The sequence below is a fragment of the Hypanus sabinus genome, chromosome 12 (assembly GCF_030144855.1).
Source record: "Hypanus sabinus isolate sHypSab1 chromosome 12, sHypSab1.hap1, whole genome shotgun sequence".
In the NCBI taxonomy this organism is placed as follows: Eukaryota; Metazoa; Chordata; class Chondrichthyes; order Myliobatiformes; family Dasyatidae; genus Hypanus; species Hypanus sabinus.
Genome location: NC_082717.1, coordinates 17,394,546 through 17,409,798, shown reverse-complemented (window position 1 = coordinate 17,409,798; position 15,253 = coordinate 17,394,546). Strand labels below are relative to the sequence as shown.

At 44.2% G+C, this 15,253-nt stretch overlaps 1 protein-coding gene across 1 annotated transcript in view; it reads left to right on the top strand.

The window, feature by feature from the left end:
- Positions 1 to 15,253, top strand: part of riox1 (ribosomal oxygenase 1) — a 99,001-nt gene that overhangs the window by 41,486 nt on the left and 42,262 nt on the right. The window contains exons 7-9 of the mRNA XM_059985616.1: positions 1,779 to 1,886; positions 4,702 to 4,736; positions 4,848 to 5,026. Of these exons, the coding sequence (XP_059841599.1) occupies positions 1,779 to 1,886; positions 4,702 to 4,736; positions 4,848 to 5,026 (322 nt within the window). The remainder of the gene's footprint in view (positions 1 to 1,778; positions 1,887 to 4,701; positions 4,737 to 4,847; positions 5,027 to 15,253) is intronic.

The window sequence follows — 15,253 nt, the reverse complement described above, 5'->3', positions numbered from 1 at the left end:
TCACTGCAAACACACTGGGACCCCATTCCCATACTCACTACAAACACACTGGGACCCCATTCCCACACTCACTATAAGCACACTGGGACCCCATTCCCACACTCACTTCAAACACACGGGGACCCTATTCCCACACTCACTATACGCACACTGGGACCCCATTCCCACACTCACTATAAACACACTGGGACCCCATTCCCACACTCACTATAAACACACTGGGACCCTATTCCCACACTCACTGCAAACACACTGGGACCCCATTCCCACACTCACTGCAAACACACTGGGACCCTATTCCCACACTAACTAGAAACACACTGGGACCCCATTCCCACACTCACTAGAAACACACTGGGACCCCATTCCCACACTCACTGCAAACACACTGGGACGCCATTTCCACACTCACTAGAAACATACTGGGACCCCATTCCCACACTCACTACAAACACACTGGGACCCCATTCCCACACTCACTATAAACACACTGGGTCCCCATTCCCACACTCACTGGAAACACACTGGGACCCCATTCCCACACTCACTGCAAACACACTGGGACCCCATTCCCACACTAACTGGAAACACACTCGGACCCCATTCCCACACTCACTGCAAACTCACTGGGACCCCATTCCCACACTCACTGGAAACACACTGGGACCCCATTCCCACACTCACTGCAAACACACTGGGACCCCATTCCCACACTAACTATAAACACACTGTGACCCCATTCCCACACTCACTGCAAACACACTGGGACCCCATTCCCACACTCACTGCAATCACACTGGGACCCCATTCCCACACTCACTAGAAACACACTGGGATCCCATTCCCACACTCACTTCAAACAGACTGGGACCCCATTCCCACACTCACTAGAAACACACTGGGACCCCATTCCCACACTCACTACAAACACACTGGGACCCCATTCCCACACTCACTGCAAACACACTGGGACCCCATTCCCACACTCACTGCAAACACACTGGGACCCCATTCCCACACTAACTGGAAACACACTGGGACCCCATTCCCATACTCACTACAAACACACTGGGACCCCATTCCCACACTCACTACAAACACACTGGGACCCTATTCCCACACTCACTGCAAACACACTGGAACCCCATTCCCACACTCACTGGAAACACACTGGGACCCCATTCCCACACTCACAACAAACACACTGGAACCCCATTCCCACACTCACTATAAACACACTGGGACCCTATTCCCACACTCACTATAAACACACTGGGACCCTATTCCCACACTCACTATAAACACACTGGGACCCCATTCCCACACTCACTATAAACAGACTGGGACCCCATTCCCACACTCACTATAAACACACTGGGACCCTATTCCCACACTCACTATAAACACACTGGGACCCCATTCCCACACTCACTATAAACAGACTGGGACCCCATTTCCACACTCACTAGAAACACACTGGGACCCCATTCCCACACTGACTACAAACATACTGGAACCCTTTTCCCACACTAACTGGAAACACACTGGGACCCCATTCCCATACTAGAAGATAAATTTTTAGCCTTGCTTTAATTCAATACAATTCTGTAATCTCTTGATCGTTATATTCTGTGAGCTCTTGTCAAGCTCTTACTGATTTTGTTGTATACGAAATTCTTATCTGTTTATCATCTCCAAAGCTGCCAAATTGAATTGGAATGTCAAACCTTCGGTTTATCACGGTGATATTTTGATGTGCACTTTGTTGTCTTCTGAAGTTATCTAACTCCTCCTGGGAACCAGGGATTTGCACCACACTATGACGATATCGAAGCGTTCATCATTCAGCTGGAAGGAGCGAAGCACTGGCGCGTCTATGACCCTAAGTATGTAATACAGTCTGTTTCTGTGTGATACTGTCTGCTCCTTAGACTTACCTCAGGTCTGCTACGTTCCTGCATTGCAATTAAACCTTTCTGCTTCGTTTGACCAGCTGTCAGCAAATCGTATCATTGGATGGAAGTTAATGGAAAATGCCCTATGGCTGAAGGAAATTTCACACTTTCACTAGTCAAATAATATCTTATGCTAAGTACTGATGGTTAATTCAAACATGTGGACTTACATAGACAGAAGCAGTCAGTTGCTGATCTGAGCATAAAAATCTTTGTGGGCGAAGGATGTTGGAATAAATATTCTTAACGCACTTTAAGAACATGAACCCTGCATTCCAGTCCTCCCAGTGCCATGGGAAGAAAATGATGGATTAGGCTACTCTCTTCTTAATTGGAGGGATGTTGACTCACTGAGATCCCCCAGTGGACTGGTTTTTGCTTTCCCAGTCACCTCGCTTATCTAATGACAACATGACACTGCACAGTTCAGGCAATCATTTAGGTGTCCTCTGTTCTTCATTGCCATCCATGGAGTGATGTGGTGTAGCTCACTTTGTACAGTATGGTCAGCTTTTGTCTCACTGTTATAGGACTCCTGAACGGACCTCTTCTGCAATGTAGCAGAGCTCTAGATTGATTGATTTATTGAGATGCAGTGCGGAGTAGTCCTTTCCTGCCCCTCGAGCCACACCAATCAAATTGCATCAGTTTAACCCTAGCCTAATCACAGCCAACCTTCAATGTTCAATTAACCTACCAACTGGTATGTCTTTACTCTGTGGGACGAATCGCGCACAGTCACAGGGAGAATGTACAATCTTCTTACAGGCAACGGTGGGATTTGAGCCTAGGTCACCTGTACTGTAAAGCATTGTGCTAACCACGATGCTACAGTGCCCATTGACTCTCTCTGTAACTACAACACTATATAACCTCATTATGATCTTGCACTTTATTGTTTGCCTGTGTTGCCCTTTCTCTGTAGCTGCTATACTTTATTCTTCAGTGTTTTTGTACTTTTGTTGTTTAATCTGTATAGTCAGTATGCAAGACAATCTTGGTACATGTGACACTAATAATCCAATTCCATATTCCACATTTATCATTGCTTTTCTTTTGTACTTTCTCAATGTACTTATAAGTGAAATAATCTCTCTGATGGCCAGCAAGTAAAAGCTTGTCTCTGTACATATGACATTAATAAACTAATTGCTATTGTAGAACATATCGACCTGAAAAATATTTTTGTTTTCCTCCAGAAAATTCCTGACTATTTTTATGCTCAGTTTCATTCACTCTAATAGAAAGGGGTCTCATATCCTTAAGAATATGTTCAACCCAGATAAGTGTGAAGTGGTTCATTTTGGTAGGTCAAATATGATGGCAGAATATAGAATTAATGGTAAGACTCTTGGCAGTGTGGAGGATCAGAGGGATCTTGGGGTCTGAGACAATAGGACACTCTAAGCAGCTGCACAGGTTGACTCTGTGGTTAAGAAGACATACAGTGTATTGGCCTTCATCAACCACGGAATTGAATTTGGGAGCCGAGAGGTAATGTTGCAGCTATATAGGACCCTGGTCAGACCCCACTTGGAGTACTATGCTCAATTCTGGTCGTCTCACTACAGGAAGGATGTGGAAACCATAGAAAGGGTGCAGAGGAGATTTACAAGGATGTTGCCTGGATTGGGGAGCATGCCTTATGAGAACAGGTTGAGTGAACTCGGCCTATTCTCCTTGGAGCGACGGAGGATGAGAGGTGACCTGATAGAGGTGTACAAGATGATGAGAGGCATTGATCGTGTGGATAGTCAGAGATTTTTTCCCAGGGCTGAAATGGCTGCCACAAGAGGGCACAGGTTTAAGGTGCTTGGATGTAGGTACAGAGGAGATGTCAGGGGTAAGTTTTTTATGCAGAGAGTGGTGAGTGTGTGGAATGGGATGCCAGTGACAGTGGTGGAGGCGGATATGATAAGGTCTTTTAAGAGACTTGGATGGGTACATGGAGCTTAGAAAAATAGAGGGCTATGAGTAATCCTAGTAATTTCTAAGGTAGGGATGTGTTCGGCACAACTTTGTGGGCTGAAGGGCCTGTATTGTGCTGTAAGTTTTTTATGGTTCTCCGTTTTAGTATTCAGAATCAGGTTTATTATCATTGATGTATGTCGCGAAATGTTTTGTTTTACTGATGGCAGAGAGGAAGAAGCTGTTCCTAAAATATTGATTGTGGGTCTTTGAGCTCCTAAACCACCTCGCTGATGGTTACAGTGAGCAAAGTGGTGAGGTCCTTAATGATAGATGCTGTCTACTTGAGGCACGGCCTCTTAAAGAAGTCCTTGAAGGAGTCGTGGGCTCTTCATGTGATGAAGATTTCTTCTTTGAGAGATACAGCACGATAACAGGCCCCTTCCAACCCTGCGCACCCATGGCGCCCAATTGTGCCCATGTGACCAATTAACCTACTAACCCGTATGTCTTTGGAAGGTGTGAGGAAACCGGAACATCGTAATCTCCTTACAGTCCGCGGCAGAATTGAACCGAAGGGTGTTACGCTAACCATCATGCTAATGTGCTGCCCATACTTCAGTCTACTTTGGCATAGCACTAATGAGACGTCATCAGTCTGAAGATTTTCCCTGTTACCCTCTCCGCATATGCTGAATATCTCTAGCATTTTTATTTTTGTGTTGCTTTTCTAGCATGTACAGTGCTATGTTGAATTACTTCATTATGTTAACTTACTTTATTTCTGCTGCATCAACAAAGTATTTTGGTGCCAAAATCTGTTCAATTGTATTCACAGATCAGCTGAACAAGTCCTTCCTTGTGTTTCAAGCCGTAAGTACCTTCAGAAAGTTGTATTCTGTTTATTTTGTATTATGGAGTCATTTTGCACTGTATAATGAGCATTTGAAGCAGGAGTAATTGTGCCTCCTTGTGCCGGCCCAGGTAACTTTAGTCAGCAGGAATTGGGTGATCCCATTATGGAAACCTTGCTGGAGGCTGGAGACATGCTGTATTTCCCAAGAGGCTTTATCCACCAAGCAGATTGCACACCAGACACACATTCGCTCCACATCACCATGTCAACTTACCAGAAGAACTCATGGGGAGATGTGCTACGTAAAGTAGGTGGATATTTCCGATATTTATTCAGAAATGTTGCTTACAGGTGTTTTTTTGCCCCCCAAATAATCCTGTTCCTCCAAGAACTCCACATTTCTTCCATTTTGCAGCAAACTAGTCAATAATCACCATCTGGAGTGATAATGACCTGTCGGTGAATTTTAGAATCAGAGTCAGGTTTAATATCACTGACATACGTTGTGAAACTTGTTAATGTGGCAGCAGTATATTGCAATACAGTAAAAAGTGTGTGTACATATATAAGTTAAATTAAGTAGTGCAAAAAGAGAAAAAAGTGTAGTGAAGTAGTGTTCGTGAGTTTAATGTCCATTCAGAAATCTGGTGGCAGAGTGGAAGAAGTTATTCTTGAATCATTGAGTACACACTATAGGCTTGAGATTGTTGATCCATTTTAGGTTGAATGGTACCTTGTTGAAGAGGTGTCTCCTTTTCCTCAACAATTGCTCCCTTAAGAAAGCAGATTGCAGGCAGGCTCCATCATTTATTGGAATTACCAGTAATGGATGTCCAAATGACTTCAGGTTCAGTTCTTCATCTGTGATAAGTTCAGTGGAAGCCTGATAACAAGTGACATACAACCATTGATCAAGTTCGTGAGTTGCAAATGCTGACCATTGAATCTTGTTTTTTTTTCCATGTACAGTGCTAGACAAGCCATTCAGCCCACGTAATTATGCCATTCTTGATGGCAATTTATACCAAATGATCTGTATACTACCCATGTCCCTCCATTCACTTCATATTCATGTGTCTACTTCAAAGTACAAAATAAATGTATTATTGAAGTACACATATGTCACCATATACAACCCTGAGATACAATAAATCCAGTTACAGTAACAGAATCAATAAAGATCACACCAGCTGGGCAAACAAGTGCAAAAGACAACAAACTGGGCAAGAACATAAGATGAAGAGTCCATGAAAGTGAGTCCATAGATTGTGGGAACCTTTCAGTGGTGTCAGAAAATAAGACCGTAAGACATCAGTGCAGAATTAGGCCATTCAGCCCATCGAGTCCGCTCCGCCATTTCATCATGGCTGATCCCGGAACCCATTCAACCCCGTACGCCTGCCCTCTCACTGTATCTCTTGATGCCCCGACTAATCAGAAATCTATCAACTTCCACTTTAAATATATCCACGCACGTGGCCTCCACTGCGGTCTGTGGCAGAGCATTCCACAGATTCACCATTCTTTGGCTAAAAGAATTCCTCCTTACCTCTGTTCTAAAAGGTCGCCCGTCAATTCTGAGGCTGTGCCCTTTAGTTCTGGGTATTCCCACCAGAGGGAACATCCTCCCCACATCCACTTTATCCAGTCCTTTCAACATTCGGTAGGTTCCAATGAGATCCCCACACATTCTTCTAAATTCCAGTGAGTCCAGATGCAAAGTTGCCAATCGCTCCTCATAAGTTAACCCCATTCATTCCCGGAATCATACACATGAACCTCCTCTGGATTCTCTCCAATGACAACACATCCTTTCTGAGATAAAGGGCCAAAAACTGTTGACAATACCTTTGGTGCGGCTTGCCCAGTGTCTTATAAAATTTCAAAATTATCAGCTTGTTTTTATATGCTACTCCTCTTGAAATAAGTGCGAACATTGCATTTGCCTTCTTTACCACAAACTCAACCTGTAAATCATCCTTCTGGAAGTCTTGCATGAGGACTCCCTAGTCACTTTGCACCCCTGATGTTTGAACCTTCTCCCCATTTAGATAATAGTCTGCACTATTGTTTTATCAAAATGCATTATCATACATTTCCCAGCACTATATCCCACCTGCCACTTTTTTGCCCATTCTTCCAATCTGTCACAAGTCCTGCTGCAATTGCATTGCTTCCTCAGCACCAACCACCCCTCCACCCATCTTTGTATAATCCGTAAACTTTGCCACAAAGCCATCAATTTTATGATCTAAATCATTAGCAAACAATGTGAGAACACCAGTAGTCACTGGCAGCCAACCAGAAAAGGCTTCCTTTATTCCCACTCACTGCCTCCTGCCTGTCAGCAGTTCCTGTATCCATGCCAGTATATTTCCTGCAACATCATAGGAGTTTATCTTGTTAAGCAGCCTCGTGGTGCACCTTATCAAATGCTTTCAGAAAATCCAAGTAAATGACATTCACTGCCTCTCCTTTGTCTATCCTGTTTGTTACTTCCTTGAAGACTTCTAACAGATTTGTCAGGCAAGATTTCTCTTTACAGAAACCATGCTGACTTTGACTTATTTTATCTTTAGTCTCCAAGTACCTCAAAACCTCATCCTTAATAATGGACTCTAACACTTTCCCAAACCACCGAGGTTAAGTTAACTGGCCTGTGATTTCCTCACTTCTTAAAGAGAGGAATGACATTTGCAATTATCTAGTCCTCCATGCCAGAATAAAGTGATTCTTGAAAGATCACGACCAAGGCGTCTGTTATCTCTTCAGCAACCTCTCTCAGGACTCTGGGATCTAGTCCATCTGGTCCAGGTGACTTATCCAGCTTAAGATCTTTCAGTTTGCCCAGCACTTTTTCCTTTGTAATACCAATGGCACTCACTCCTGCTCCCTAACACTCCCGGATCTCTGGCATACAGCTAGTGGTGTCTTCCACAGTAAAGACTGAAGCAAAGTACTTATTAAGTTCATTTGCCATTTCTTTGTCCCCCATTACTACCTACTAGCATCATTTTCCAGTGGTCCAATATCAATTCTCACCTGCCTTTTACTCTTTATTTAACTGAAAAAAATCTTTCAGTATCCTGCTTTATATTATCAGCTAGTTTGCCCTCATATTTCATAAAAGCATAGAAATCTACAGCACATTACAGGCCATTCGGCCCCCAATGTTGTGCTGATCATGTAACCTACTGTAGAAATTGCCTAGAATTTCCTGATGCATAGTCCTCTATTTTTCTAAACTCCATGTACCTATCTTCGAGTCTTTAAAAGACCCTATTGCATCCACCTCTACCACCTTCACTGGCAGTGCACTCCATGCACTCACCACTCTCTGTGTGGAAAAACTTGCATCTGCCATCTCCCTTGTATCTGCTTCCAAGCACCTTAAAACTGTGCCCCCTTGTGTTAGTCATTTCAGCCCTGAGGGGAAAAAGCCTCTGACTATCCACATGATCGATGCCTGTCATCATATACACCTCTATCAGGTCACCTCTCATCCTCTGTTGCTCCAAGGTAAAAAAGGCCAAGTTCACTCAACCTATTCTCATAGTTCATGTTTTCTCTTCTTATAGCTTTTTTAGTTGCCGTTTGTTGGATTTTACAAACTTCCCAATCATCCACCTTCCCATTCACCTTTGCTACCTTATATTCCCTTCCTTGGCTTTTATGCAGTCCCTTGACAGCCACGGTTGCCTAGCCCTACTGTTAGAGAACAACTTCCCATATCTATCCTGTGCCTTGTGAACAATTCCCAGAAATTTCAGCCACCTCTGTTCTGCCGTCATCCCTGCCAGTGTACCCCATCCAGTGCACCTCGACAAGCTCCTCTCTCCTGCCTTTGTAAGTCCCTTTATTCCATAATGATACTGATACATGTGACTCACGCTTCTCCCTCTCAAACTGCAGTATGAATTATCTCATATTATGATTACTGCCTTCTAAGGATTCCTTTATATTAAGCTGACTAATAAGATCTGAGTTATTATACCACACCCAATCTAAAACAGCCTTTCCCATAGTAGGCTTGAGCACAAGCTGCTCTAAAAAGTCACCACGTAGGCATTCAGCAAATTCTCTTTAATGCAATCCAACACCAAGCTGATTTTTCCAATCCCCTTGCATATTGAAGTCTCCCATTACAATTGTGACATTACCCTTATTACATGCCCTTTCCATCTCCCTTTTGCAATCTCAACCCCACATCTTGGTTACTATTTGGAGGCTTTTGTATGACTCCCATAATGGTTTTTTTACCCTTGCAATTTCTTAACTAAGCCCACAAAGATTTGACGTTCTTCGACCCAATGTCACCTCTTTCTAAAGATGTAATTCCATCACTCACCAATAAAGCCACACCACTGCCTATGCCTGCCTGCCTGTCCTTTCAATTCAAAGTATATCCTGTGATTTTAAAATCCCAACAATGGCCTTCTTTCAGCCACGACTCAATGAAGCCCACAGTGTCATACCAATCAGTCTCTAATTGTGCCACGTTCGTCCATCTTATTCCAAATGCTATGTGCATTTAAATACAACACCTTCAGTCCTGTTTTCTTTTGAATTTTGCCTCTGTGGTACAACTTAACTCTTTGCTCTGTAAAACCTTGTAAACCTGATTCCCATCCCCCTGCCATATTAGTTTAGACCACTCCCAACAGCGCATGTAAACCTGCCCACAAGAATATTGGTCCCTCTCAGAGTGAAGGACCATGTTGAGTGAAGTAACGTAGAATATAGTACAGCACAGGAACAGGCCCTTCAGCCCACATTGTTGTGCTGAACTGGCTAAAAGCTAAATCAAAAACCCCTAAAGTTAATCGTCCTACCTATACAATGTCCATATCCCTCCGTTTTCCTGGCATCCATGTGCCCATCAAAATGTCTCTTAAGAGCCTCTAATGTACTTGCTTCTACCACCATACCAGGCAGTGCATTCCATGCATCCATGACTCTCTGAGTAAAAAACTTACCTCTCACATCCCTTTTGAACCTAACCCCCCCCCCCCCCCCCCATGCATGCCCTCTGCATTAGACATGGCTCCCCTGGGAAAGAGACATCCCAGACAACTCTGTCCATACCTCCCATAATCTTGTAAACCTGCATCAGATCTTCCCTCAGCATCTGCCACTCAAGAGGAAGCAACTCAAGTTTATCCAGCCTCTTGTGATAGCGCATGCCCTCTAAACCAGGCAGCATCCTGGCAAATCTCTTCTGCACCCTCTCCAAAGCCTCAAACATCCTTCCTATAGTGGGGTGACCAGAACTATGCAATACTCCAGATGTGGCCTAACTAGAGTTTTATGAAGTTGAAACATAGCCTCTTGACATTTGAGCTCAGTTCCTCCACTAACAAAAGCAAGCATTCCATAAGCCTTAACTACCCTATCAAACTGTGTCGCCGCTTTCATGGAGCTAAGGATCTTGCCCTTGTCTCCTTGCACTTGCCCTACTGAGGGCAACACATATTTATCTGGGATAAACTCCACCTGCCATTTTTCTGCCCTGTCTGCGACTGATCTTTATAGCACTGTATTCTTTGCCAGTCTCCTACCTACACCACCCACTGCTCCACCAGTCTTGGTATCATCCGCAAACCTACTGACCCCACCCGTCTACGTTTTCATCCAGATAATTTGTAAACGTCACAAACAGCAGAAGTCCCAGTACAGATCTCTGAGGAACACCACTAATCACAGAGCTTCCATTTGAGTGACTCCCTACAACCACTACCCTCTGCCTTTTATGCGCAAGCCAGTTCTGAATCTAAACAGCAACTTCGCCGTAGACCCTATGCATCTTAATCTTCTGGATTAGCCTCCCATTTGTCAAATGCCTTACTGAAATCCATGGAGACAACAGTCAGTATTCTACCCTTATCAAGCTCTCTCATCACCTTGTCAAAAAAACTCAAATCAAGTTGGTGAGACACAAACTGCCCCATACAAAGTCATGCTGGCTCTCCCCTTGAGTTCAAGGGTCTGTTGGCTGAGGGGTAGTAACTGTTCTTGAACCTGATTGTGTGAATACTGAGGCCCCTGTAAATTCTTCCTGATGGCAGCAGTCTATTTAAAAGCCTTTTTAAAAAATGTTAATATAACTTGGAAGGTACACTTGTTATTGCCTCTGTAATGTCATCCCCTTTGTATCCTACGCTATGGCGAATGAAGTCCTGGCCTACCCAGCTTCTTCCTGTCACTCAAGCAACATTCCAGCAACAAGTCCAGGCAACATTCTCCTCTATCTTTGCACTCTTTCCAGTTCTGTGAAGTAGTTCCTCTAACAGAGTGACTAAAACTGTAACAGTATTCCAAGTTATGTCCTAACATCTATGTTTGCCTGTCCACCTGTAAGGCCACAACTTCGTATCACCTTCCCCTAGTTCCCACCATTATCAACACAGTTGTCCCTCCGTATCCACGGGGGACTGTTTCCAGGAACCCCCGCAGATACCAAAATCCGCGGATGCTCAAGTCCCTTATATAAAATGGCGTGTTATTTGCATATAACCTACACAGATCCTCCCGTATACTTTAAATCATCTGTAGATTACTTATAATGCCTAATACAATGTAAATAGTTGTTATACTGTATTGTTTAGGGCTGGGGTCCCCAACATTTTTTGTACCCCGGACCGGTTTAATATTGACAATATTCTTGCCGATCAACCGATGGGGAGAGGAGGTGTTAATCATAACTGGAATGTAGGTGATAAGTCAACTGTAAGTCACTTGTAAGTGGCTAATACACTCAATTTGGTTTCTAAAAGTGTTTATCTAATGAATTTACTATTAAACACACAGCACATATTTTCCTTGCATGAATATAGTGATAAGTTGATCATAAGTCAATAGCGTCATAACATTTTAAGTAACGTTTGGATATTAAACACCATATAACCATATAACAATCACAGCACGGAAACAGGCCATCTCGACCCTCCTAGTCCGTGCCGAACACACAGTGCATATTTTCCTCGTATGAACATATAAAATCATTGCCACACACCAATATCGCTGAATCAGTGGGAGCCCTGGGCTTGTTTCCCTGCAACAAGACGGTCCCATCGAGGGGTGATGGGAGACAGCGATACTCGAAGGGGTTCCTTATGTCCAATCGATGCCACAATTTAGTTTTCGTTGCATTCATTGCAGAAAAGCCTGCTTTGAGAGACGTGATGTTGAAAATGGAAGCAACGTTTTCGGTGCTTTTGTGGCATCTCAGGATATTCTGCCTTGACTTTGATCCAGAATGCCGGCAGAGATGTTATGTCAAACATACTTTTCAGCCCACCGTCATTTGCAAGCTCAAAGAGTTAATCTTCTTCCCGTGCTGACATGGATGATTCACCGGGGACGTTCACAAATGGGTCACGGACCCATTCCCTTGCACGTCTTGGGTCATTCGCGGTTGGGAAGTAACGCTCGAATTCTGTCGACAGCGAAGATAGGGGAACGTGCACCAGCTGTGAGAAGGACAGTGCAGCCTCAGTCTCTCCCAAAATCCCAGCTAATGTCGGGAACATGTCAAATATACCCCTGTCCACTCGCCGTCCCCACGGTTTCAGTTTGGCTTTGAAAGCAGACAGTTTATCTGCCAACTTGAAGACAGTTGTCATTCTCCCCTGAAGTGACAAATTGAGTTCATTGAGCAGGTAGAAGATGTCACACAGATAAGCGAGTTTTGCTATCCACTCCTCGTCACTGGTGTGCTTCCAGTGATGAATTTTTTCTAGAAAGAAATCTCTAGCGGCTCCCTTAACTCACAAACCCTGGCTAGGTCTCTCCCCCTCGATAGCCACATGACTTTAGTGTGTAAGAGAAGGCATTTATGCTCTGCATCCATTTCCTCGCAAAGCTGCTCAAACCGATGGGAGTTAAGGGCTTTTGCTTTGATGTGATTGATAACTTCAACAATGTCACTCAATACGCTGTTAAGATCAGGTGACATTTTTCGGCTAGCCAGCATTTCCCTGTGTATGACACAGTGTGTAGACTGGCATTCAGGAGCAACCTCTTTGACTCGGGTAGTGAAACCAGACAGCCGTCCAGTCATAGCTGCAGCCCTGTCTGTGCATATTCCAACACAGAATGACCAGTCCAGTTTGCCTGACATGTAGTCATTCAAAGACTTGAATAGTTCTGCCCCAGTTGTGTTAGTTGGCAGCGGCAGTGGACACAACACATCCTCGTGCACATCATCTTGAAATATATATCATGCATAAACCGGCAGTATTGCCTTGTTGTCGACATTGGTAGACTCATTGACCTGGATGGCATACCATGGTGACTTGTTAAGCTGTGCTTCGATGTCCTCCGCTATGTCATCGATTCTCCTTGAAACTGTGGTAGCTGAAAGAGGAACCTGTGCCATCTTGTTAGCTGCAGCTTCTCCCATCAGTTCATGTCACATGTCCTTGGCAGCAAACAGAATCAATTCTTCACCAACAGTGAAAGGCTCCTTAGCCTTAGCAATACGGCCAGCCACTAAGTACGATGCTCTCAGAGCAGCAGCATTGTGGTGGTGGCTCTCCGCACTTGCTTCTGTCACGCTTGCTCACGTTTTTTCTGCTCAAAAAACTCAACAGGTTTGTTTTTAAGTGCAAGGTGCTGAAGCAGTTTTAAGGGCTTCATTGCCTCATTAGACAGCTTGTCTCCACATATCACACACAGGGGGCTTGGAGCATGCGAGTCACCGGTCACATTAAAGCCATATTTTATGTACGACTCGTCGTATTTTCTGTTGAAGGAAGCTTTCTTTTTTTTTGCAGTCTCGGCCTCAGATGTCTCTGCGTTATCATCACCGTTAGGACTTTTATGTCCCCTACCACCTCTTCCAAAGAAACTCTCAAGCGATGTTTGTTTTTCACTCATCGAGTAGTTGTCAGTTAATGACCAACTGATGACCTTGAGTGGGTAATGACCTCGCGTGTGTTCAAGTTCAACGGTGGGCGTGACAGGGAATGAGGAAAGGTGCAGCTGACTCATATCGTTTCATATCACCAAATCATATCGTTTCCTCGTGGCCCGGTAGTACATGCTTTGCGGCCCGCGGCCCAGTGGTTGGGGACCACTGGTTTAGGGAATAATGACAAGAAAGTAAAGTCTGTACATGTTTAGTACAGACGCAACCATCGTAGCTCTTCTGGGAATGCTGATGCTGCCTCAGCATCAGCCGATGCCAATTCTCCCGTGATCTTTAAGTTCTTGAGGCTATAGCGCTTTACATAGCTAACCAGCCATCCCTTACTAGCCTTAAACTCCTTCCTCTCGCTCACAACATAAGTAGCAAACGAAGTAAGCGAGGCGAACAATGCTCAATCAATGAATGCTGGAGAGAGACTGAGGATCTGTGAAATGGTGGGAGGCTACAGCAGGGTATGGGTGGGTTCAACGTCGTGGATACAGAGGGCTGACTGTACACAAACATGCCAGGGACTGTTAACCTACCAATCTGAAATAAAGTGGGTGAATGCAAGGGAAATGAAGTTCCAAAAGAGACTGAAAAAAAGGTTGCATTCATTGTTAGAATGGAAAAATTAAAGGTGTAATTGTAAGTAACCTTTTTAATGGATAAGATTGAACAGTGTAAATTGTTCCATTTCTGCCGCAGAGTGAGAAAGGGTTTGGCTTTACGTTAAGGAGTTGTCACAGTGACTTGTGCTTTTAACTTCCTGTTATAAGTTTATTTGGTAGTTAATATGCGAATCTAGCAAGTCCACAGAGCCAGCAATGCAGAGAAAAGGTGAGAAGCCATTTTTTTGTGAAGTTGGTGACAGAAATTAACTGGTAGATCTGCAGATGAGTAATTCATATCGGTGGGGGGGGGGGATCAGGTAAGAAGCTGGGGGATGATTGGTGGAAGAGGTTAAGTGCTTAAGAAGAAGGAATCTTATAGGAGAGAACAGTGGACCATGGGAGAAAGGAGAGGATGAGAAGGGAAACCGGAGGGAGGTAATGAGAAGGGGTGAAAGGGTAACCAGAAAGAGGAATGGATAAAAGAAGAGCAGAGGGAGAGAAATTATCATAAGTTAGAGAGATTGATATTCATGCCATCAGGTTGGATTATGAGGTGTTACCCCTCCACACTGAGGATGGCTTCATTGTGGCAGGAGAGGAGGCCAGGGACATTCACGTCAGAGTGGGAAATTGAATTGAAATGGGTAGTCATCGGGAAATTGTGCATTTTGTGGTGAACAGAGCAAAGGTGCCTGGTGAAGTGACCTTCCAGCCTGCATTAGGTTTCACTGGTGCAGTAGATGACTGCAAAAAACTCGCAGGTGAAGTGTCGCTTCACTCGGAACTACTGTTCGGGGCCGTGAATGACTGTGAGAGGGGAGTTACAGGGGCAGGTATAGCCACTTGCCACGCTTGCAGGGATAAGTGCCAGGAGAAAAATCAATGGGGACGGACAAAGTGGAACGTCGGCTATTTATTCCCCTCCATAGGTTGACTTGTTGAGTTCCTCTAGCATTTTGTACCACAAGGCTATGTGCATAGTCCCCTGCTCTATTCCCTTTATGCTAATGAT